General features: G+C 36.2%; 1 protein-coding gene and 1 pseudogene across 3 annotated transcripts in view; one reads left to right on the top strand and one right to left on the bottom strand.

Annotated features, from left to right (window-relative positions):
* Positions 1–27512, bottom strand: part of Diaph3 (diaphanous related formin 3) — a 481958-nt gene that overhangs the window by 435980 nt on the left and 18466 nt on the right. Inside the window, exon 2 of one of the 3 annotated variants that reach the window (XM_046466464.2) lies at positions 20187–20219. The exons of the other annotated variants lie outside the window; for them this stretch is intronic. Within the exon in view, the coding sequence (XP_046322420.1) occupies positions 20187–20219 (33 nt within the window). The remainder of the gene's footprint in view (positions 1–20186; positions 20220–27512) is intronic. 3 annotated transcript variants of the gene reach the window in all.
* Positions 17230–24545, top strand: LOC124108114 (oxysterol-binding protein-related protein 9-like; annotated as a pseudogene).

Below are 27512 nucleotides of genomic sequence, written 5' to 3'. Positions count from 1 at the left end.
CCGCCCGCCAGCGATCGGGAGCTGAAACCAACCAGAGACAGTCCAGTCCCACCCACCCCCATTCGGACACCCCGGCAAGGAGCCTGGGGCCCGCCATAGCAGAGAGGTGACATCACTGGAGCTTGGCCGTCGGAATTCCTTCCCAGCGGAATGCACTTTAGCAGGCATAGTCTACCAACACAAAGGAGAGACAACAGAGATATACAAAACCAAAACAAATCTATAGAAGAGAGCAGAAACACAGCAATCAAATAGAGCTGGAAAGTAACGTGAACATCATGAAAAACAAGGGAAAAAAGGAGTACAAACAATGCAGGACAACTTAATTCTACAGGAGGACCTAGAAGCATCAGAAACAGGGATAGGGAAAGAACTCAAGGCATACCTAACTCAGATGGAAAGGAATATTAGAGAAGACATGAGACAGCAAGTCCAAGCAATAAAAGTATATTTTGAAAATGAATTAAACAAACAAATTCAAATGGCAAAGAACAAGCTTTACCAGGAGATAGAGATCTTAAAAAAAAATCAAACACTAATCCTAGAAATGCAGGAAACTATAAACCAAATTAAAAACTCAAACGAGAATATTACAAATAGACTAGATCAAGTAGAAGTCAGAACATCATATAATGAAGACAAAGTTTATCAACTTGAAAAGAATATAGTCAACACAGAAAAGATGCTTAAATCCCACGAGCAATCTATTCAAGAGATATGGGATGTCATAAAAAAACCAAATCTGAGAGTCATCGGGATAGAATAAGGCATAGAGATTCAAACCAAAGGAATGGACAACATATTAAATGAAATAATTCTAGAAAACTTCCCAGAGATGAAAGATGAAATGGATTGCCAAATCCTGGAAGCCTACAGGACCCCAAACATTCAAAACCGTAATAGACCAACTCCAAGACATATAATTATGAAGATAGCCAAAATACAGAACAAGGAGAGAATATTAAAAGCTATGAGAGAAAGGAGGCAGATTACATTCAGGGGTAAACCAATTAGTTTAACGACTGATTTTTCATCACAGACTTTGAAAGCGGAAGATCCTGCAACAGTGTATTTCAAATGCTGAAAAATAATGGATTCCAACCAAGAATACTGTATCCAGCAAAGTTAAGATTCAGATTTGACAATGAAATTAAAATATTTCACGATAAACAAAAGCTAAAAGAATTCACAGCCAGAAAACCAGCACTGCAAAGCATTTTGAGCAAAATACTACAAGAAGAGGAATGGAAAAATAGTGCCCAAAACTAACAGCGGGAGGTATCTCAGTAAAGGGGGAGGAAAATAACCAAAAAGTAAAAACTAGCCAAACTAAAATAAATAAATAAATAAACATGACTGGAAGTACAAATCATATTTCAATTGTAACCTTAAATGTTAATGGCCTAAACTCACCAATCAAGAGACATAGGCTAGTAACCTGGATCAAAAAAACAAATCCAACAATATGCTGCCTTCAGGAGACTCATATGATAGGAAAAGACATACACAGGCTGAAGGTGAAAGGTTGGGAAAAATCATACCACTCACATGGCCCTCGGAAGCAAGCAGGAGTGGCCATACTCATATCGAATAAAATCAACTTCAAACCTAAGTTAATCAAAAGGGATAAAGAAGGACACTATATACTGTTAAAAGGAACCATCCACCAACAAGACATAACAATTATCAATTTGTATGCACCAAACAATGGAGCTGCAACATTCATAAAACAAACTCTCCTCAAGTTCAACAGTCAAACAGACTACAACACAATAATTATGGGTGACTTCAACACACCGCTCTCGCCATTAGACAGATCCTCTAGACAAAAGCTGAGTAAAGAAACTATATAACTCAATAGCACAATCAATAACCTAGACTTAACCAACATATATAGAATATATCAACCATCATCAAGTGGATACACGTTCTTCTCAGCAGCACATGGATCCTACTCAAAGATAGACCATATATTATGCCATAGGGCAACTCTTAGTAAATATAAAGGCGTGGAGATAATACCATGCACCATATCTGATCATAATGGAATGAAACTGGAAATCAACGATAAAAGAAGGAAGGAAAAATCCTACATCACATGGAAAATGAACAATATGTTACTGAATGATCAATGGGTTAAAGAAGACATAAAGGAGGAGATAAAACAATTCTTAGAGACAAATGACAATACAGACACAACATACCGGAATCTATGGGACACAATGAAAGCAGTTTTAAGAGGGAAATTCATTTCTTGGAGTTCTTTCCTCAAAAAAAGAAAAAAGCAACAAATAAATGAACTCACACTACACCTCAAAAACCTAGAAAAGGAAGAGCAAAACAACAGCAAATGTAGTAGAAGACAAGAAATAATTAAAATTAGAGCAGAAATCAATGAAATTGAAACAAAAAAAAACCATTAAAAAAATTGATAAAACTAAAAGTTGGTTCTTTGAAAAAATAAATAAGATCGACAGGCCCTTAGCCATGCTAACGAAGAGAAGAAGAGAGAAAACTCAAATTACTAACAAATAACACAATCAACAAATGGGCCAAGGACCTGAACAGACACTTCACAGAGGAGGACATACAATCAATCAACAAGTACATGAAAAAATGCTCACCATCTCTAGCTGTCAGAGAAATGCAAATCAAAACCACCCTAAGATACCATCTCACTCCAGTAAGATTGGCAGCCATTATGAAGTCAAACAACAAGTGCTGGCGAGGATGTGGGGAAAAGGGTACACTTGTACACTGCTGGTGGGACTGCAAATTGGTGAGGCCAATTTGGAAAGCAGTATGGAGATTCCTGGGAAAGCTGGGAATGGATCCACCATTTGACCCAGCTATCGCCCTTCTCGGACTATTCCCTGAGGATCTTAAAAGAGCTCACTATAGGGATACTGCCACATCAATGATCATAGCGGCACAATTCACAATAGCTACACTGTGGAACCAAGCTAGATGCCCTTCAATAGATGAATGGATAAAAAAAAATGTGGCATCTATACACAATGGAGTATTACGCAGCACTAAAAAATGACAAAATCATAGAATTTGTAGGGAAATGGATGGCATTAGAGCAGATTATGCTAAGTGAAGCTACCCAATCCTTAAAAAACAAATGCCAAATGTCTTCTTTGATATAACGAGAGCAACTAAGAACAGAACAGGGAGGAAGAGCATGAGGAAAAGATTAACATTAAACAGAGACAAGTGGGGGGAGAGAAAGGGAGAGAGAAGGGAAAGCATATGGAAATGGTAGGAGACCCTCAATGTTACACAAACTTACATATAAGAGGTTGTGAGGGGAAAGGGGGGCGGGAAACAAGGGAGAGAATTGAACAACAGCAGATGAGGTAGAGAGGGAAGATGGGAGGAGAGGGGAGGGGGGATAGTAGGGGATAGGAAAGGTAGCAGAATACAACAGTCACTAATATGCCATTATGTAAAAATGTGAGTGTGTAACCAATGTGATTCTGCAATTTGTATTTGGGGTAAAAATGGGAGTTCATAACCCAATTGAGTCAAATGTATGAAAGATGATATATCATGAGCTTTGTAATGTTTTGAACAACCAATAAAAAAAATAAAAATAAAAAATAAAAAAAACCCTGCTCTTAAATAAAAATCTCTAAAAGTCATGAAAGTAACAATGGCTAATAAGTACTGAATGAATGCTTTCTGTATGTCAGGTACCAGCTAAGAGTTTGAAATGCAGCATCAGATGGAATGCATTTGCTTAATCCTTAGAAAAAAACTACATTTCTAAACAAAGAATAAGCTCAAAAACTCTTCCTACATAAAAATTTCGTAGTATTTAGCTTCTAAAATAGCACAAAGGGGGGAAAAATCTACCTATTATGTTTTTAGCAGTAAACCACATTTATGCAAGTAAATTTAAAACACAAAAATTTGAAAAATAACAATAAAATAGAACTAATCCATGTCTCCCTTTTGCTTAGCACCTAAACCCTAGGAAAAGGTTGGATCTTACCCAAGTGGAAAAGCTAATTTGAATCTCACCAGCATATAGCTGGCCAAAGGCAAGATAGGAAAAATTAGCATATTCCTTTTCCAGTTTATCAATTGACAAAGGCCCAGATAGGAATATAAGATATGAGATGTGAGATAGGAATATGATTATCAGCTTTCACATTCTTGATGTATTAATTTTATTTATTTTTCCTAATTAGAAGGGTGAAAGACAAAATAAGGCAAGAGCCATAGGAGGAAAAGAAATGCAATCCTTTTTCCTATACCAGAACACTACACTGAGCCTGTTGAAACCTTGGGCTTATAGTAAAAGCACACCAAGGTATGTAATGCTGTTGAGCTCTCCAGGTAGACTCCACAAAATCTGGACATTACCAAGATAGAGCAAAGTAGGCCTCACTACCAAATCACTTTAAAATGGCGTTAAACAAATTTCATTTTGCAAAGAAATGTTACTTTGATTCTGCACACAAATGGATTTTTCTTTCACTGAATTTCACATACAAATTGCTTAAAGCTAGGTACAACAAGACACATGAGCAAACCTTAAAAATAATTTTGCACATAAATATGATAGAAATCCAACACATGAACAAACTTTAAAAATAATTTTGCACATAAAAATGATAGAAATTCCCATGATACTGACTGCAAGATGGCTGTTATTTTGTTATTTGGCAATTGGCTAGAGATAATTTATGTGTGTTTTATAATTTGTGTACTCTTTATTTACATATAAAAATTTTAGTTTTATATGGAATTCTTCTCTTAAAATCAAACTAGGAACTCAACCCAGGTAAATAAAGTACACAAATGATTCACACTGAAGAACCTGGTTAAACACAGAGAAAACAGGGAATTCCATTATAATGTTCTTTGGAGGCCGTATACCACAATTAAGACAGCTTTGACTATGTCTGGGGCGTACTAAGCTTTATGAATTAATATCACTTGTCTTCAGGGGAGGTTAAATGAGCACCCTACTGAGTATTACTTCATACTGAGTAATCACACTGATAATCAGTAATGACAGCTTAAATAAAATTAATTAAACAAAAAAAAATCAGGCTGTATACTGGATTTTTAGCTATAGTATACTGTAGTGGCAAAAAAATTCAGTGTTTAGGGTTTTCACTTTTACAATATTGTAAATACTAAAAGCACAGTGTGAGGTTTTTTTAAAAAGGAAACATAATTATCAGTCATTGTATCATTTCTCTAGTTTGAAAAATTACATATGATCATAAATGTATTTCCTTAGAACCGGAAGTGAAAAAATTCATGTAATCCAAGAAAATTTATTAGGCAAACAGAAGGTCCTTCTAGGTATAGAATCAATTTTAACCAAATATACCTAACAAATGTCACTTAAAATTATGAATTTTTATGCAATTTTATATTTTAAAGGATTCAACAAGCTGACAATTAAAATAGCCTAACTTTTTAATTAGCTTTCTCACTAACCTGACAACTTCCTGATGAAAAAGCTTCTGAATCCTGCCTGGCCACAGGCTTGTTGTGTTAACCATCATCACACTACCTAAAGCCTTGCATGATATGCTTATCACAGAGAATGTTAACAAGAAAGAAAACCACTCCTTGCCTTTTAACTGCAGGTTAAAAAGCCTGAAATGCCTTCCCTAACCACTCAATCTAAAGTAGCTCAGGCACCTACCCCATTCTCTATCATGGTTCTTTCAAATGACTCAAGAGAATCATAATTATTTCATTTACTATGTAAATGTTGACTCCATCTCTTTCCCACTAAAGTCTTAAATGCAATGTGAGACAAATCATCATTTGTAGACAATTGCTGAGCTGGCCTTCAATGATCACTGACTGGTGTAATCAAGAGAATATTAAAGAAATCATGGAACATGGCTTACAAGCAAGGTCATAAAAGATTAAACAAGTTTTTGTCTTCTTCCTTCTTGGATCATTCAGTCTGGGGTATGCCAGCAGCCAGATGATGAGAACACCCAAGAATACCTAAGGGGAGGCTCACAAGACAAAGAACCAAAACCTACCAAAAGCTAGAGGCCCCTTGCCAACAATCATGTGAGTTATCTTGTAAGAGGGACATAAAGACATCGCCTTTACTAAAAGCAGTGACTATCTTCTTAGGCTAGCAGATATCCCATGGGTAACTATTACAGGATGAAGCCTGGCTTATCTGTCTTCTTTACTACCTTAAACTTAGTGATTTGTTCAGTTCTACCTGTAAGCATGTTAACTCATTTTGTCCTATCATCCTATGCTTAAACAGTAAATAATATGCAATTATATAAGAACTGTATTATAACAGTAAGAATATAGTCATATAATAGTTATAGTATAACATTAATATTTTTACATATTAATTATATTTGATGGTATACAATTAACATAAGTATATATTATATATATTGATATATTACATTAATGCATATATTATATTACATATATGCTCGGGTTATGATTTCCAACCTATTTTAATGCAACTGTGTCAATTTTGTTGAAATATTTGCAGAACTGAAAACTTGGGACAACAGGTTAATCATTTAAAAAATGTTCTTCTAAAAACTACTAGCCCTAAATTTACCTAACCTATCTTTTCCCCTTGAAGACTAAAGGAAGACTTGCAGCATTCTATTTCAGACCCCTGGAGTGGTGCCTCATAGTCTTCAGTCATTGCCCTACACCTTCTAGGAATACCAAGAGGCTAGCACATCACCCCATGGTGAGACTGCCCTAAACAAGAGCAACCACCTCATGGGAACTGAACTTCCCACTTCGGGGACCATGGGTCTAAATAAACATTCTGAACAACAAGTGAAAATTGTCCCCTCAAGTGATACAAGACTTCTCTGAAGCTACCTGGCAAAGCCAGAAGTCAATGACTACCAGACCACAGTTTGACCAAGCCTGCTTAAATAGGCAGAACTGTCACACCCCACCCTCCACCCCCTAATCATGTCAGCAACCAGAGGACAGAGTGAAGATACTGGATCTCTCCTTGTCTTAGTGTGGTCATATGGACTAAAATTTCCTTTCTTACTATTCATCATTACCTTTTCTGTTTGGATTTTGGTGTAGTTGCCAGAGCTGTTTTTTTGGAACCCCGGAATCAGAACTTTGGCCTATGACTCCAATATATTGGAAATCCAAAAAAAAGGTTAATTTACCATTAATTAATGGTTAATTACCATTAATTTACCATTAACTACATCTTTGTTAAACCTCATGAAAAACCCCAAGCTAGAACTACCCAGCAAAGCAACTACCAAATTCCTGACCCACAAAAGTTGTATGATAAAATAAATGTTTGCTGTTTTAAGTCATTAAGTTTGGGGAAAATTGGTTTCACACCAACACATATTATAGTCACTGTTGTATATTCAGCCTACATAACAGTACCTAGCAGACATCTAGAAGTCAGCCAATTGATACTCAAAGGTATGAATGAATGATTACCGAATAATAAAAATACATAAAATATAGAACCTTATCCGCAGATGGCACCACTTGGGGGAAAAGTACATGATAAAGTATTAAAATGAAAATAAAATGCTTTCAGTGCCCCCAAGAAAATTAGCAACAGATAGGAATAAATGATTAAATCTGGACTGGAGAATGCCTCAAGAGAGACTTTCAGAGCAGGCATGTGAGAGGAGCCCTTATATAAGTCTGAAGAACTATATGAGATTGTGCCGGTTAACTGCCAAGCAGTATGCCTGCCTGTTCCACAAAGACAGACTACAGTAGGAAGAAAACTGACCACTGTTTCAGGTGTGATAAGCTAAATATCCCCAGTGTTAGGCCACAGTCTTAGCACACAATAACAATTCCTATCACACCAACTACTGCATACTCCAATACTCTTCAACTTTACAAAATCATTTCTCCATCTCTTATATTTTAGAGAAATTTATGGTAGTTCCTCAGTCAGAGGCTTCTTCAAAAAGAACATTTACTGTCCCCTCCAGAAATTGCTTAATTTACAATATTTGTAAATATTTAGGTTTCACATGGTATTCTAATATTACTAAAAGAAAACATTCTTAATTATGCTCCTACATTTTTTGTAATATCTTGAAAATAAGTTATAACATGCAACATTTATTCTACAGAGAGCTGCCACATGATAGAGCTGCCTATGGGTGGATTCCTGCAGAGGAAGAACTGGGGGCACTTTCCAACATCAGCACCACCTTGTCAGCTATGAGTAAACCATCTTGGAAATGGATCCTCCAGTCCTATCAGGACTTCAGAGGACTGCAGCCTGAGCCACATCATAATCTTATCACATAGCAATAGATGAGTAATTTGAAGCTACACACAGAGTAAGACTTTTAAGTGTCTAAAATAAAAATGTATACAATTTTAAAAAAACAAAAGTAAAAAGATCAAAATATTAAAATAAAGATTAATATAGTAATATATTGCTGCACTAAAGAAAGGGTAAATGCAAGTTTAATGTCAACATGTTGAATATGAACTACTTCTGAAATATCTTAATAACTAATGTACTTTGAAAACATTTGATTTCTGCTGGTGAAAGTCACAGGTAAATACTATTATGGTTTGTTCTTTTGTTTTAGTACAATGATGGCTGTTTTCTCCCTATATTCAAAATTAATAAAAATACTGAATTTCACTTAAAAATTAATGAAAATAAAGATTTTTTTTCCGACACCATAAGTTCCACAACAGATGCCTTCCTGATCCATAGGCTCCAGGTTGGGAACCCCGATAGATGGATACAGACTGATCACAGAAGTAGTGGTGGAAAAAAAGAAAGTAGCTCAAGTTCTAATATCCTCAGTGAATCAGTGGGAGGTAAGAGAAGGCCTATTCTTGACGTGGCTTGGGAGGCTGAGGCAGGAGGATCGCCAAATTCAAAACCAGCCTCAGCAACTTTGCAAAGCCCTAAGCAACTTAGAGAGACTCCATCTCAAAATAAAAAATTTGAAAAATAAACAAAAACTGGGCTAGAGATGTGGCTCAGTGGTTAAGCGCTGCTGGATTCAATCCCTAGTAACAAGGAAAAAAAATGCAACAAGCTGCATACTCTCATGGTTTGTGCTTCAAAAAGAACTGCAACCAGGAAAATAAAGCCACAAAACATCATCCAGGTTTCAATTACAGCAAAAAGGAAAGAAAACATTAAAATAACAGACTTTAAGTTCCAAAGGACAAAGTAAGAGGAAAGCATGGAGGAGTGGAGATAATGTCAGCTTAAGAGATCACTCAGACCTGAATGGAGAGATACAAAAAAAAGAGTGCTTTCAGAATCTATGAATTAATTAAGACTTCTTGTGTTGACTTATGCTAGCTGAAAAGTGATCTGAATTGTGATAATTAATGAAAACCAGTAAAACGATAGGCAAACCCTATAGATTACACTTTATTAATTCATCTTCTCTCCATCCCTACAGGCATTACCCTAGTTTAGGCTACTAGAATAAGTTCTACAGCCTCCTAACCAGCTTCCAAGTCTTCACTCCCCTTCTACCCCCACCACTGTAAGCAATTTTCTATACCATTATTGTTTTGATCTTATTGAAAACGCAAATCCAATCATGTCCTCACTCCTACTTAAAATCTTTCAATGGTTCTCCATTGTGCATAAAATGACATTCAAATCTTACCCTTCAAGGTCCACCTTGATCTGATCCTGACTTCCTCATCAGACAATCTCTTCACCACTATTCCACCACCTCCTGCTATATGATCTACATGAAATGAACAAACTTATTTCTCAAAAAAATGCACATGTTGTGTTTTTCTTTCCAGAACTGACCCTCCATCCCACCCCCACAATCCTCTTTACTAGCTAATGTCAACTCAATCTCCAGCTGTCAGTTTGAGCTACAATTCATGTAGGGGCCCTTCCTCATTCCACAAGAATGGAGTAGATGCTGCAGACCTGGAGTTTGCCATTAGGTACCCTGCATAGCATTCTGAACCTGCCTGTTAACGCATACATTTACTGGATAAGGCTTTAAGTCCTTGAGAATAGAGATTGTCATTCTACTCAATAAACTACCCTTGGAACTTAGCATGACTTTAAGCATAGAGTGATAGTTCTATTAATATTTGTTGAATAAATTAGCAATTACCTTCCAATCCTCCAGGCCTTGAACACCAGTCATTGCTTCTTACATTGCTAAATCATTCTCAACAATATTTTACCTAACAGTATATTAGGGAAAATGACAGGTGTTTAAGCTTTTAGATATTCAATAATAGCCCAGGCTCTTCCCAACAATTGTAATTTAAAGAACAGTCCACCTATCCTAAAAACAAATATGAACTTCTGTAATTGAATGTCATAATGTATGGTAGTAATATAGTTTGGATCTTGAATGTCCCCCAAAGGCCCATGATTTAAAGGCTTTGTCACCAATCTGTGGGACTACTGGGAAATGGTAGAACCTTTAGGTTGTAGGGCCTAGTAGAAGGAAGTTACACCCCTAGGATTATGCCCTTGAAGGGTATAGTGGGATCCCAGCTTCTCTCACTCCCCATCCTCCCACCACCACCATGTGGTAAACAGGCCTGCTCTACCATATGCTTTTGCCAAGATGTACTTCACCACCACAGACCCAAAGCAAGGGCACCATGCTATGAGGGAGTAAAACCTTTGAAACTGTGATCCAAACTAAACCCTTCCTTCTTTAAGTTGATTATCTCAGGTATTTTGTCACAGAAACAGAAAGTTGGTTAACAAAGGCAGTAATGAAAGTACCAAAAGGAAGGAACACAGAAACCACTAAAAAAGAAAAACTCGAAGTTGTATCTAGGATAATAATTCTAATTATCCATGTTCAAATATAAACATTAAGTATAAATTAGTCCTCTAAATAAATATTACTATTTTTAAAAGGCACAGCTCAATAATACCCATACATAAAAGTCCTCTAAAGATATCATTAAATGCTTTCTAATGTGTTTCCACTAGCAATCCATTCCATTGACATCTCAGAAGTAAATTTATTACAGGGTAAAAAAAAAATTACAACTCCTGCCAGTCTGGATTCCAACTTGTCCTTCAGACTCATAATGAAAGTCATCTTTCCTACAGCTTTCCCCAAAATCAGGTAGACTTCACTATTTCTAGAGTCCAGTACACTGTTGCGGCCCCCCTCACACCACACTACAACTACTCACTATATACATGTCTGTTTCTTTATATTCCCAGGAGGCACACATTCTTATAAATTTTTGTATTTCTATAACAATATTAAATACTCAATAAATATCTGATGAATAAGTGGAAAAAAATGGATAAACAAACCTGCATACATTACATCTTTGTATATTTCACTCTGAGAGCTCTTGATCTCATTCTCACGTTTCTACTTATGTGAGGAGGCACTCTCTAAACTATCCCATAAATATTTAAAGATTCTGAGTTAGTACTTAAATGCTACTACAGAAAATCTCAGCACAGGAAGTCCTAATTAACTCATATTAATGGGTTTTTAAAAGGCCCACCTGACTTGGTAAATATTAAGTCTATAGAACTTGTTTTGATATATTTTATTATTTATATTGAGTTGCCCCAGTTCATGCTAGTATTTCTATTTTATACAGAAAAGTTAATTTTGAATGTATAGTTTGACAAAAAGAATGTAAAAAAAATATTAACACCTTTGGATTTATCACTTGTTTTTAACTTATCAAGGAAAATATAAAAAGAATAGAAATGCAAAAGGAAAGAAAGCCTACTATTTTACTAGGCCAGTAAAATAACTTTTTAAAATGATGTTTCTGGATTTTCTATAAGTGAGATTTTTAAAAAATAAATTTTAATTTAAAAATTTTATTTTAAAAATATTTTTTATTTAAGTAATTTTTTATTTATTTAATTTTATGTGGTGCTGAGGTTGAATCCAGTGCCTCACATGTGCTAGGCAAGCATTCTACCACTGAACTACAATCCCAGCCCCAGTAAAATAATTTTTTTAAGTTGAGCTCTTATTTTGGCAAAACTAATAATTTATATTTCATTATCTCACTCAAAAGTTAGGCACAAAGACAGAAAATTTAAATTATTTTTTCTCCTTCCGTGAGTGTGATGTCTATTTCAGCATATATCCCACAAAACCTATCACATCTCAGAAAGTACAGGAAGAGTCCACAGGCAGACAAAGCCCATCCTTTTAGGCCATTCACCTGGGAAACTAACTATCTTTGAGTGAACCAGACCCACAGAAAACACTCAGAATTTGCATGAGTTGTTTGTTAAGAAGTTCACAGAGAACAGTCAGCATCCAGGAGAAGAAGGAAGGGAAGAGCTTCTCAAAGCAATCGATAGAACCCATCCCAGACCAAGCAATACCCACATTGGTTCCACTTCCATGGGGAGCCTTAAGGGGACCCATAAAAGTCTATACCTGTATCTGGGAGCAGGGTACAATTGTTGCTAGATTTGTAAAGAAATCCTGAACAGAAGTTTTTCCAATGTTCTTTACACCATTTTGTTTACTTAAAATATTCAAAATAGTTCATATCTCATTACAGAAAATTTAGATATGTCTTCACAATTATAAACATTTTCTCAGGATTAAGATCAATGGTTATGATACCTTTTATCCCTGTCATTTTACAAGTGAGAAGTCTCATACAGATGGCTTGAAAAGAAAAGCAGAAAATAATGAGATACACTTCTAGATTTGATACTTGGTGCTCAGTAGTAAAAAGGATAGTACTTAAGTGGAAGCATAATGCTCTTGATAAAGATGTTCTCTGGAGCCAGCCTGCCAGTATTCCTGGCTACCCAAGTCTTTGAAAAAGTTTACTAAGCTCTCAGTTTCCCCATCTTTAAAAATGGAAATACCAGGACTTACTCAGAGGTTCAAGTGAAGGTTAAACGTATGGATAAAGCTAACATTTGGGATAATATTTAGCACATAGCTAATAATTACACCATACTTATGCTTTTTAACTAGAGCTATAATTCCTCAGTTATGTTTCTCTCTCTTTTGTTTTTATTTTAGATGTATTTCAGGTATAAGAAAGTCAAGCCTGCCTCTGCACCAGCAGCTCACTGGGCACACATGTTCCAAGGGAGAGGTTCCAAGCCCCCTAGCTTAAGCCTGTGGCTGCCCAGCCTCTTCCAGACTCACCCCCAATTATATTTTTACAATCTGTCAGTAATCTATTCCCAAGAAGCTTCCTGCATATTAACTGAGGACTGTACATCAAGTTAGAGAGGGAGGGTCCTAGCAGGGAGTCCTCACATGACACATTAAAGACCACAGCCTCAACCTATGGATAAAAGATGCAAATAAGCAGTTTTGAATAGGGAAAAGCATAACCAGATACACAATTTAGATAGGTCATTCTGATTGTTCTGCTGAAAGTGATCTTTTTAGGGAGCAACACAAAGCTATTAAGGAGTCCAGACAAAAAAAATGATGACACTATCACTCTGATAGAGGAGACAGGGTCAAAAAATAACCACAAAGAAAGTGCATAAGGGTAAAGCTAACTACTAAGAAAATACAGGAATGAAAAGTTTAGGAGGGGGCTGGGGTTGCGGCTCAGTGGTGAAGCACTTGCCTAGCATGGGTGAGGCATTGGGTTAGATCCTCAGCACCACATAAAAATAAATAAATAAAGGTATTGTATCCATCTACAACTAAAAAATATTTTTAAAAAAATTAGGAAGAGAGTGTACAGCTTGGGTATGTACAGTTTCTAGTAAAAATGGGACATCCATGTGACTGCAACCATTAGGCCAATGATGATAGTATGGCTCATTGGAGGAAAAGGTCATAGACAGCAACATAAGTGGCAGCTGAAAACTTAAGAGGTCATCATCCAAGTAAAGCATCATATACAGAGAAGAGCCATAGCTTCAGAAGAAAAAAGAAATAAAAATAGTGTAAGAAAGGCAAAGGAAACATACAGATACACACACACACACACACACACACGATAGAAAAAGAGAGAAGTATGAAATCAAGAAAATTTGATATTCCAAAAGTCAAAAAGTATTTGTTCTTCAAAGAAGAAGCAGACAAATATACAGAGTAGATAAATCTACTAATTTCCAAGGACTAAAAACTAGTGATTACTACTAGGGACAAAAAAAGTCATTCATAATACTAAATAACTCACAACAATCCTAAATGCATATAGTCAGCACCTCCATATCTACAGAGTCAAGCAACCTTGGATGGAAAATATATCTAGGCCTATATTGGTTGCATCTGTACCACTGGGTCTGTACTGAACATGTCATGTACAAATATCTTATTCATGTCATTATTCCCTACACAATATATAATGTGTGAAGATTATATGCAAATCTTTTATATAAAGTAGTTGAGCATCCATGGATTTTGGTATTTGCAGGGTTCCTGGAACCAATACCCTATGGAGACCAAGGGACAACTATATGCTCTTCACTGCAAAGCTTCAAAAGACATGAAGCAAAAGCTGATAGAATGGAAAGGAGACATAAATAAAATGCAAAATTATAGTTGGAGACTTCAACACTTCTCCCTTAAAAATAATTGAAACAAGAGACAAAAAAAATCAAAATAGAAAATGTGAACACCATCAACCATCATGACCTCTTCACTATCTATAGATTCATTCCAATAAAAGCAGAAACACAGAGAACATTCACCAAGATAGACCACATTCTGGGACATATTGCAAGACTTACATTGGGAAGGACTGAACTCACACAAACCAAAAGTCAGTCCGCAGGAGAATTACATATCGGATACAGAAAGAAGCAGGAAAATCCCAAAAATTTGAGAATTAAGCAATATATACTAAAACATATATCTATAGATCAGAGAAGAAATCAATAGGGAATAATATTTTCAAGTGAACAAAAATGAAGACATCCCACAATTTGTGAAACAAAGCTAAAACAGGTCTCAGATATAAGAATCTTATGCTATAAATTTCCATTACAAAAGTCTCAAATCAATGTTTTAAGCTTCTATCTTTAAAAACCATTAAAAAAAAAACAGATGGAATGAAATAATGAAGAAAATAATAAATAAATGGAAACAAATGAACTATACTGAAAATTAGCTGGGTCTCTTAAAAGATCAATAAAATTGACAACATCTAGTTAGATGAAACAAGGAAAAACTAAAAGTCACAAAGTGTCCATATCAACTTCAGAAAAGAAGACATCAAGACAGATCCTGCATTAAAAAGAGGAGGAAATATTATAACCATCTTTATCTCCATAAACTCAACAACACAGATGAAATGAAGAAAAAATTCCTGAAAGAAAAATGTTTACAGCAGCTTCATTCATAAGAGCCAAAAACTGAAAAGAACCCAACCAACTGTAGTTTTACCAGTGAGCCAGACACAGATAATACACTATGTTATCCCATTTACATGAAATTCTAGAAACTGAACTGTAGTTCAGAAAACAGATTGTCAAGAGTCACAAAGAAAGAGAATTGACTGCAAAGGGGCACACAAGGAACTGCTGAGGTAATGAAAAGCTTTCTATCATGACTGTAGCACATACATAATTGCATACATTTGTCAAACTTCAGATTTTACCCTTGAAACTAGTATGTTACATTGTATGCAAATCATGCCTCAATAAAAAAGTGCATGTTACTAATCCTACTGTTAATATTTTAAATGTATGATTTACTAAGTATTTTTTTTTTACTTCTCCCTTAAACAATCCCCATAAACAGGGATACCAAACTTGAAACCAAAAGAACTTATACAAAGTCAATCAAGACTGTCCCTCTAACCTAACTTTCCTACATGCTTTCATAAAGAATAGACGCTACTTGAGAGACCTCATGACTTTCTAGTTCCTATGCAGGCCAACTTTGCTTTTCTAGCTATAGTTATTACTTGTAAGTCATTAAATCCTCTTAGTGGATCTGATCACTATCCGTTTTTTTTTTCCCCAAAAAAAATAATGAGAGAGGAGTGAAGAAAAGTGGAAAGAAATAATCAGAGTTCATTATGCTTAAAACATTAAATACTGGTTACAAAATCTTTGTTTTAAACTGAGACCCAGTTTGTAGTTTTCTATGGTTAGGCTAGCAAAAAAAAAAAAAAAAAAATGCTACCTCTTACTGTGGGTCGTAGTCAAAAAAAAACAACAACAACAAGTTGAAAACCATTGCTATAGGACAAAATAGGCTAGCAGTATAAAAGAGATGAAGATCAGTAGGAATACTGCACTACGGATAAATGGTGTGAGGGACAAGGGAGAAAAGAGAAAGTCAAAAGAACTCCTAAGCTCCAAAAACACTCAGGGACACTTTGATGGATAACTCAGCATTGTTAAGTCCATATTCCATTTTTTCCAACTTACTTTTTCAAACTGATCTCCTCTAGCTCTCCATCCTCCCAACCTTGTGCCTCTGAGGAAACCTCCTTCCCAACCCAGATAACCACGATGGATGGTGATAAACTAAACTACACCTATACCCAGAGAATGCTCACTGCTCAAGGTCTATAACACTGCCTAGAGATCCCAACACTGTGGTAATCCTTCATTCTTTTAACAAGACTGTCCTGTGAAATTCAATTCTGATATTAACTCTCAAGAAAAAAATTTTTAAATGAGGCATACTTTTGCAGGCCTTTAACCAAACAACTTAAAGGGATGGGTTTTTAGCATAAACGCTTCCCGTATGTTCATATTTAATGTTTCTAACATACCATTATTCAAACCTGTGACTACAGCAGAACTAATTTTATATGCCTTTTCTCAAGTTCTACCAAATGGCTATTCACATTAAGAAATTCTAAATGAAAAGCACACATGGAACGTATATGTTATGGGGGTGGCAGACTTTAATTAGAAAACATACTGCCAGTACCTATCAGAGCACCAGTGGCAAATGCTTCCCTGAGCTCTAACACACCATAAATAGTTTAAAGAGTCCTCAAAATATCCATCTACCCTTTCCCTTCTCACAGCTTCACATTGATCTATAGCACACATCTCCTGTAAGGCTCAGCTGCAAATGTGTCACACTACCTCTCTGTCATATATCAGAAAATGTTTGTAAAATAGAGTAAAAAGGGACAGAACTGAGAGCAGCAGTTCAATACACTTCTGCCTAAATGCAACTCATCAAACCCCTATGAAGAAGGGAGAGATTAATCCTGCCTCAATACAAATAAAGGAACAAGAAAATAATGGATTTGTAAAGGTCACAGAGCTATGTAGTAGAGAAGTCTGTCTCTCAACAAGACTCTTCTGATTCTAAATCCAACACTCTTTCCACACACTCTATGTCAGTTAACAGCAAGAAAGGAAGAATCTACTCTTTGGTATCTCTAGTCCAAAATGGCTGTGCTTATTTTCAGACCTCTGGGACAATGGACCCAGCTGCCATAACTAGACGACCTGTTTGATCCTACTGTGGAGACAAGCTAAAGACAAGATCAGAAAAGAACAGCAAGAATGAGAAGATTACCATTAAACAGGGACGAGAAGTGCGAGGGAATGGGAGAGAGAAGGGGAATTCCATGAAAATGGAAGGAGACCCTCATTGTTATACAAAATTACATATAAGAGGATGTGAGGGGAAAGGGGGGAAAAAACAAGAGAGAGAAATGAATTACAGTAGATGGGGTAGAGAGAGAAGATGGGAGGGGAGGAGAGGGAAGGGGAGGGGAGGGGAGGAGAGGGGAGGGGAGGGGAGGGGAGGGGAAGGGGATAGGAAGGGGATAGGAAAGGCAGCAAAATACAGCAGACACTAGTATGGCAGTATGTATAAACGTGGATGTGTAACCAATGTGATTCTGCAATCTGTACATGTGGTAAAAATGGGAGTTCATAACCCACTTGAATCAAATATATGAAATATGACATGTCAAGAGCATTGTAATGTTTTGAACAACCAATAAAAATAAAGAATGAGGAGACAGCAGTTCAGTCATCAAGTCCACGTGAAGATGGCCAAGGAGGAATTCAGAAGAGATGGTCATACATGCACCTAAGATGAAAGCAGGGCAAGGCAGCAGTCACCACCAGGTAGGCAGGTGGTCAGAAAGACTAGCAGGAGGTCCTCAAAAACAAACACTGAAAGGTTTACTAGTGCCAGACAACATGCTGGCTGCTGGAAATATTAACAACACAATGTCCCTGCCTTTAAAGGTTTAAACTAGTGAAAAAGTCAGATAAACCATGAAGTGCTAAAAATATCCACTAGGTGCCCAAAGTGCGGACCCTACCAAGGGCAGTTGCAAGAAGGACGGTAATGGTAAGGAGTAGTAACAGGATGGAGATAGACTTAATAAAGGCTCCACTGAGAATAAACCCACTTGTTCATATAAGATAGAGCAAGATGGTTTCTAGAATGGCTGTTGTAGACTCCACCACCATGTACAATATGACTCCATTTATGTGAAATTTTCAAAACAGACAAATGTATGGAGATGGGAAATAGACTAGTAGTTTCCTGAAGCTAAGGGAGCTGAGGGAAAATGAGAAGTATGAGCTCATTTTAAGGGATTAAGCTTTTTTTTGAGGATGATGAAAATGTTCTACAGTTGATTGTAGTAGTGGTTAGATTACTCTTGCAAATATACTAAACACTAAATTAAATACTTTTAGTGGGTGAATTGAATGCTATATATATATCAATAAAGCTGTGATAAATCTATCATCGTATGGTTCTGTGTTCTTATAAAAATTCATACAAAAATTGCAACTGGTTTTATTATTGCCCTAAAAAGTCATTTGAGACTGCGATAAGTTAGCACAGTAAGTGTACAGGATTGGAGCTGCCTGGAACAAGACCCGAGTTAGGGCTGTACCATTTGGGAGCTGGGCATTCTACCTCGGCCTCAACATCCTCAGCTATAAACTAAAGACAACATCTGCCTTGCAAGGTGAGAAATAATTATGTAGACTACATAAGTGTTCCATATAACTACTGTCTTTTTTATTTTTTTAAGAGAGAGAGAGGGAGAGAGAGAATTTTTGTAGATGAACACAACACAATGCCTTTATTTTTATGTGGTGCTGAGAATCAAACCCAGGTCACGCCCATGCTAGGCGGGCGCTCTACCACTGAGCCACGATCCCAGCCCATCACTATAGCTTTTTAAATACTAATGCAATCACACACCATTTTTCAGTCAACAATGGACTACATATACAGTGGTAAACATCATACAGACTAAATGTGTAATAAGCTATACCACCTAGGTTGTGTACATAACATTCTATGATGCTCACACAACGAAATTACCTAACTTCTCAGAACATATTCTTGTTGTTAAGCAAAAATAACTATATGTGAACTACATGTGAACAAATGTTATACTAAATATTTTTCATAAATATCCTTTTCTTAGATACTATTTAGAGGGAAACAAGCATTCTAATTTTTTAAATCATTTGTATCAAGGTCTATGTCTCATTCACCTTTACATGTGTACCTTACCCAGGTGCCAAAGACATCACTTTGGATATCAGAGGAGCTAAAATTTTGAGTGCTTAGTATGATGTAGTCACTCTACTTCATACTTAATACATAGTGAAGCTGAATTCACACACCTGGTGAAAGGAGTGCTGTGCTTTTCCATGTCATGCTTACATAACTGTGATATTATTGCTTATTTGGGCTTTGTTCTTCTTTTTGTTATTTCTTTACCATTAACCATGAATTACATTAGAAAATGAATTTCTCAAAAAAACTTAGCTAAATATGCTAATATTTGTATTACAAGTATCTGCAATGTTGCTTTAAGGTATTAAGTACCCATGAGAGACTATTATTAACAACATGAAGAACACACATATTAAAGATATGTCTGGATTTCATTTATAAACAAAATTTCTAAAATATATGCATATTTTAGTCTGCTTTACTTTAATTAGCAACTACATATTTCTGAAAAGCTGACACATCTCAAGTGATTTTTTTCCTACCTCTTTTGGAAGTATGCAATTCATCCCCAAAGAATGACAGCTGATTTGAATGACTCAAAGTTGACTAACAATTTGTAATTAAACAAATTTTTTAAATTAACATATTGACTATTCCCTTTCTCAATTAAAGGCAACAACTTTATGTGTTTTGTCAGTAATCCCTCTTATTTTAGCACTATAAACAGTAAATTCCCAATACATCAGTTTTTAGCAATTCCAAAGGAGTTAACACACATACCATGAGCATTACATGGTTAATTAAAATTCATGACAAAAGAAATGTTGAGGATAACCTTACCATATCATCCGTCAGTGTCCTAATATTTAAATGCTGCAAATGAAAAAAAAATCAATGAGTAATTTATAACAGCTTTTTTATTTTAGTTAATAGATGACATTTGAAATTCTACAATACTAACTTGAAGGTAATTAAGTTCCTGACAGTCTAATAAAAATGCATTATATACTGTTTTAATCTCTCTCTCAAAAAAGATGAACAAAAGTTACTATGCACACAGTAGTTTCAAACATTCGTTAAAAATTCTTGGATTTGTGAACATAGCAAATTAGCAACCTGAGGTACAATAAATACATTTTCCTAATTAATTATATTAATTACCTTTAAATATACAGACTTAGAACATGGTGGAAATAAAGATTTAAATATGATTTTCAGAAAATTTCATATTATAGAACAGTAAAACTTTTAATTTACCATTAGTATGCAGCATAATAGATAATGAAGTACTTTGCTGGCTTAATTAACTTAAACAATTCTAGTAACAAAAAAGAATGTGCTGGAATGACTATTTGCATCTTTAGCATCAGTTTGATTTATCACCATGGGTGAGAGTAGACACTTTTCAATTTCATTGCTAGCTTTTTTGAGAACCCTTTTGCGGATTTTCTTGCTAGACAAACATAAGACCACTTTAGAAAGTGAATAAATTAGTTTCCCACAAAGCACAATTCAAAATAAAAAAATATATATATTTAGGAAAAAAATCTGTTTTCTAAATCTGGGAGTAGGGAAAAATTTTATATTTGAGTAGCTGAACTCAATTGTCCTTCCTCTTATTCATTGGAGCATCAGATCTTTCAAAGAGCAGAAAAAGGGTCCAATATTTTCTAAATGGGAAAATCAGGTCTATTCCTTTATAATTCTAAAAGAACAGGAGTTATCATCATCTAACACAGTAAGTGGCACATAGTTATTCAAATTCAACATTTATGAAATGGAATGAAATTTGTCATTCATGTTTGTACACTGAAGTATTTCTATGTTCATAACTTTACCTCAGTAATGAGCCAGATTAAAAATCTGTACAATGTAAATTACTACAAATTCTCTTTTATCAATATGTTCCTTCTTCAAATACAAAGGGAGAAAAGTAAGGGAAAGAACCTAAAATGAACTTTATATACACCAAAGAGAATGTACCAAATTAATAACATTACCCACACCCACTCTGATATGGGAATAAAAAAGTAATAACATGGGACTGATTTTATGTGTCTAGTGCTGGGCTACAAAATTTCTTTTTATCAATACTATTTTCAACCTTTGAAATGAACAAATATGCACAGTGGTCTTTCAGAGTGGGCTTGATTCTTAGCAAGACTAGAGTTCTTAAGGCACTTACAGCCCATGTCACCCCAGAGACCATTATCACAATTAAACCCAAACCCACAGAACTCTCAAATTGGAAGTAAAAAACACCAACACAGAGGAAATGCCTGCTCAGGGCTCCCCTCCCTGCCTCTGCTTACATACTTACTGTATGTGCCGATAAAGGTTTCCAGCCCATTGCATTTGGTTAACTACATCTCTCTTGTTATTCTACAATGGGAGGTTATCACCCCAATCACAACTTGTCAGTCCTAAAAGGGGTCATTTCAAGCTCCTGTGACAAAAGGAAAGTACTTAAGTTCTAACAATAGTATGCCAATGGTCTAATGCTTAAAAGGTAAAGTCAAGGAACTCAAGTATAAAGCTGAAGTTCTATTTAGAAGAGTATGCCACTGTAAAGTGAAAATATTTACACTAATGAAATATTCCCAAAGACCAATACAAATAAGTTGCTCCAGGAAAATGCCATAAAAATTATGTTTAAAAAAAGGGGGGAGGAAACAATGAAAAAAATTTCAAGAGAAATAATAATAGGTCCCATGCAAGATTTATGATGCAAAAACTGCATACAAGTCACAAATATGAAAATTACATAAAATCCAGATATAAACATCCAAGAGAGACATTTTTTATACATCTTCAAAGACCTCAAATTGGGGATGAACCTCTGGCTGAGCTGCCTACAATGCCACCTGGGGATCTGGAGATCTTTTGGATGGGGTAGAAGAGGGGTGCTCAGGAGCAGGCCCCCACTCCCACTCCAGGAGGCACCAAAGATGATGGCCTTGGCAAATGGCTTTCTTGCTCACCGCTTGCAGTGAATAGACCTCAAGAGCCTGGTCCCCACCCCTAAGTCCCCAGGGTCCCTGCTGCCTGCCCAGGCAAGGATGGAGGCACCAATGTCGTGCTCCCCCTGCCTCCTTCCAACAGCCTTTTGGAGGTTTAGATTCAGGATTTGTTCCTAAAGTCCAAGATTTTGACAAAAAAACTGACAAAGGCAGATGCTTACCTACAAATCTTGATAGAGCAACTAAAGCTTTTGGATGACAAGCTTCAAAACTGTAAAGATGATGAAGAGAGAAAGAAAACTGAAACTCTCACACAACAAATAACATGGTAGAATCAATTAAACACTGCACTGTGTTACTGCAGATTGCTAAAAGTACTATTAATCCTGTAGATGCAATATCTACCTAGTCCCTTGGAACCTGTGATCAGCACAATGTCTTCCCAGACTGTCTTACCTCCAAAACCAGCTCAGTTTTGTATGTCAGAGCAGTGGCCATCTTCCCTACCTGTTGGACCTGTGTTAGCTACCTTTGGACATCATCAGACTCCAACACCAAATAGTACAGGCAGTGGGCATTCACCACTAGCAGTCTGACTTCTCCAAGTCATGTCAACTTGTCTCCAAATACAGTCCCAGAGTTCTCTTACTCTAGCAATGAAGATGAATTCTGTGATGCTGATGAATTCCTTCAGAGTGGCTCATCCCCAAAGCACTTAATAGATTCTTCTGGATCTGCCTTAATCTTGACACACAGCAGTTCAGGAAATAGTCTAAAGCGTCCAGATACCACAGAATCACTGAATTCTTCCATGTCCAATGTGACAAGTGATGCTGACCTTTTTGGTTCACATGATGACAGAGATGAGGAGGAGGAGGCAGGGTCCGTGGAGGAGTGCAAGAGTGTTATCATGCACCTCTTGTCACAGGTTAGGCTCAGAATGGATCTTACTAAGGTAGTTCTTCCAACATTTATTCTTTTTTTATATTTTTTAGTTGTTGATGAACCTTTATTTATTCGTATGTGGTGCTGAGAATCAAACCCAGTGCCTCACACATGCTAGGCAAGCGCTCTTCCACGGAGCTAACAATCCCAGCCCCCAATATTTATTCTTGAAAAAAGATCTCTTTTAGAAATATATGCAGACTTTTTTGCACATCCGGATCATAAAGATCATAGAGATCGAATCATTCAGACAGTGAAATGATACCCCTCAGCCTTTCATGCATGAAGGAAAGTATGAGTAACCAAAAAGCCATACAACCCCATTTTGGGTGAGATCTTTCAGTGTCACTGGACATTACCAAATGACACCAAAGAGAACACAAAGCTAGTTTCAGAAAGGCCATTTCTTTAGGTTTCCAATAATAGTGTAACATTCAGGTTTCCCATCATCCACCATTTCAGCCTATTATGCTGAATGTTTTAATAAGAAAACCCAATTCGATGCTCATATCTGGACTAAATCAAAATTCCTTGGGAGGTTAACTGGGGTGCACAACAGAGGGCAAAGATGTGTCTCATGTTTAGACTACGAAGAACATTACATTCTCACATTCCCCAACAGTTATGGAAGTTCTATCCTCACAGTCCCTCGATGGAACTAGGAGGAGAATGCAATATTAATTGTACCAAAACAGTTTATAGTACAAATATTGTCTTCCACACTAAACCTTTCTATTTCTATGGAGGCAAGAAACACAGAATTACTGCTGAGATTTTTTTCTCTCCAAATGACAGGAAGTATTTTTGCTAGATCAAAGGGGAATGGAATATTATAATGTATATAAAATATGCAACATGGGAAAATACAGAGGTTGCCTATAATCAAGAAGAAAGCGAGGAAGTTGAAAGATCAGAATGAGTATGAGTCCTGCTTCCTTTAGAAGAATGTCACTTTCATGAGCTGGGGCTGGGGCTCAGCGGTTGAGCGCTCGCCTACCATGCGTGAGGCACTGGGTTCAATCCTCAGCACCACATAAAATCAAATGAAGATATTGTGTCCACCTATAACTAAAAAATAAATATTAAAAAGAAGGATGTCACTTTCAATTTAAAAATCAGAGACATTGATGTAGCAATTGAAGCAAAGTACAAATTTGAAGAAAGGCAAAGAGCAGAAACCCAAGGAAGGAAGGAGAAGAAAATTTAGTGGGAGACAAGGTTATTCTATGAAGATGGAGAATGCTGGGTTTATGATGAACCATTACTGAAACATCTTGTTGCTATGAAGCATTAGTTTGGGAAACAAAAAGTTTATACCCGATGACCAAGGCAAGTTGTCCTAATGAAGCAACAGTCTTCCTTTGGGTGAACCTATCATTCCCTTCTTATTACAGTGGTACCTGCGTCAGGGATACTGGACTTTCTGGTGCAGATAAAAAAAATAAAGCTGGAAAAGCTTCCCTTTGTCTACAGCAGTTCAGATTTTGACTTCAGTCCTGAGAAAACTTTAGTAGGTTTTGAAACAAGATGTCTGCTCCTTTTCCAAACTCCATGCTTTAAAAAGTTTCACACTCTGCACTCTAGTTCTGCTGTTATGACTTAGTTCATATGATCTTTTGGGTTCTATCTAAACAAATATATACACACAAAAATATACCTGATGGCAGATTTTTCAGAAATATTCCATCTATTGTAAATACTGGTTCCTCAGAGTTGTTTTAAAAAATTAGTGCAATGTATTAAAATCAAGTGTTAGGAAATTTCATGGTTTCACCTATGATAACTTTATTTTGGAAATGAACTATTATTAAATTGTATCTAAACCTGGATTACAGTTGAATTATACTCAGTGCTTCTTAAGGCTTCATAAAGTAATTTCTCCAACTTTAAGGGAAAAAAAAAACCCTCAAATTGGATCATCTTTTAAATTAGAATTGTACTCACAATTTTCTGAACCAAGCAGTCACTCCTATGTAAAAACAAAGCAACATAAGGCTCCATTTTTGTCACAGTTCAGGTTTATTTGGTTTAATTCTTAAACTATCTAACTGTGGGTCAAACCTCTAAAGGGATTCAATTAATTTGCTAAAGGCTTAATCAGTTTCTCAAGACTATATTGGCACATGGAACTCCAGTTACAACTTAAGAGTATTGCACATGATATTTCACACACACACACACACACAAAAAAAAAAAAAATGTGATGAATCCCAGCAGAATATAATCTAGGGGTAGTTAACAAAGAAAAAGAAAACTCAAAGGGATGTAGGTGTGAGAAGTATAACAGTATAAGGAAAAGAAAACAAGAAGCTAAGGTCAAGTTCATTATTCCTTCTCTTCTGAAAAATCCTTACCTGTCGATTCTCACTGCCAATAGGAGAAGTCAGTAGGACAGGAAATGGCAGCAAATTCAAGGATCCAAGACAAAACTGAAGGTATTGACTAACAGCAGCTAGAAAGTTAATCTGAGAAATTTGTTTCTATGTCAAAACAGAATACTTTTCAAGATTTAGCTGTCTGAAGAATAAAACCCACGTAGTTGCTTACACACATGCAATCTTAAAGAAATTGAGCCCTGGGTCTGCGGCTTCTGGTAGTTTTGGGCCCCCAAGTAGAAGAGGAGTGGGAATCAGCTAAGGTGATCAGGGAAGGGGTGGGGCCCAGCAGAAAAAGGAGGATAGTAGGGAGAGAGAGGAAGCCTAGAAATGAAGGGGATTCTGGACCAAAGATTGTAGGGGACAGAGTCACTCTGGTGATTGATGCTGAGGCTCAACCAGGGAGAAACCAGCCAAGACCTTCCTAAACTCAGAGGAAACTCAACTGGCCTAGAAGCTTCATCTCTGCTGGAGACAGAAGAGTGACGGGCAACACCTATCTCACTACGGGTCGGAGTTCTTAGAACTTCAGCTATCAAAATAGGCAGAATTTTCCTTGATCATATTGGTGATACCCATCTATTTTCTTGTGCAACCTGTGATACAATCCTAATCAACAGCTCAGAATTCATCTCCACTCTGTTCATGAAGGTGCCACTGGTAGAGTAGTTTTTTGTTTTGTTTTGTTTTGTTTTGTTAACCTGCAGTACAATGAAGTTCAAGGTAGGGTCATGCTCACTGGCCACCACATGGTTCGAGATGTGAGCTGCAAAAACTTTCAGTACCATGCTACTATTAATTTTTTCTCCTATGTTTACATCTTGAGGCAGAAGAATCTATCTGCAGCTACATGGTGGTGGATTAGGTGAGAAAAAAATTATCTGGGCTACTAGAGCAAAAATGCATGTTTTATGTAAATTTTGAATGGAGAATATGTTAAGAGCATGATTTTTAAACTTATTTGGGGTTCATTTTCAAATGTTAAAAAAAAAAGTTATTTCACTTGATATGCTAGCCTCAGAGAAGAGATCCAGTACCTGTGCCCAGTGCTAAAGGTTCATTGTTAGCATGGCTTCTGCTGGCCAATGTGCCATATTCTTTTTGGACTGATAAATTGCATCAAAGCCCATTCTTCCTTGTCTTGACCCAAAGATGTCACCATTCCTAGTTGTCACCACATAACATGTTGATTAGACACTTTTTCTAAAAAGGGGTAGAACTGCTTAGTTCTCTTTTACAACTTAAGCAAGTAATATAAATAATAGTTTGGGGGACCACTAAAAAATATGCTAGTCTGAATAGATCTAAGCAGTAGTAATTTCCCCTAAAGTCTATAATGTCCAATAAGTCTACTTCAAACATGAAGGAGAAAGAAACAAGCACTAATTACTTAGTGAAGAAGCATAAAGGATATATCAAGTGGCAGCCTTCTGTAGAATGTTTTAATGTTAATGTAAATTCTATATTGATGAACTTGAATTTAGTATTATCTCAAGGCCCTGCTTGTTTGGCTTATATACAAATAAAATGAAGACCATTCATTAAGTTGAAATGATGAGGAGGAACAAGAGAATGACCAACATAAAATCTTCAGACAATTCTGTGTGGTATTGGCTTTTTGTGATTTAAAACTGTGAGGCTAACATCCTTAATTTAAGAAGGAAAAAAAAAATTATTGCTTTTATACTGGTACTTGAGGTACTGTTTAAATGTCTGGTTAACCAAGACACTTGAAATGAACTACATCTATTTTATAGCCATCAGCAATGGTCTTTACTATCTCCAATTGGAAAAAATAGGAACTGCACACATCAATCCAGTTCATGAGTAACATTTGCTGACAGCCACTCCAATAAGGAAAATGTCATAATAATTAATGGAAGCTA

This window comes from Marmota monax, unplaced genomic scaffold (genome assembly GCF_021218885.2).
Source record: "Marmota monax isolate L192 unplaced genomic scaffold, Marmota_monax_Labrador192_F-V1.1 WCK01_AAM20220418_F8-fsc00049, whole genome shotgun sequence".
In the NCBI taxonomy this organism is placed as follows: Eukaryota; Metazoa; Chordata; class Mammalia; order Rodentia; family Sciuridae; genus Marmota; species Marmota monax.
This window is presented reverse-complemented; position numbering and strand designations above follow the sequence as displayed.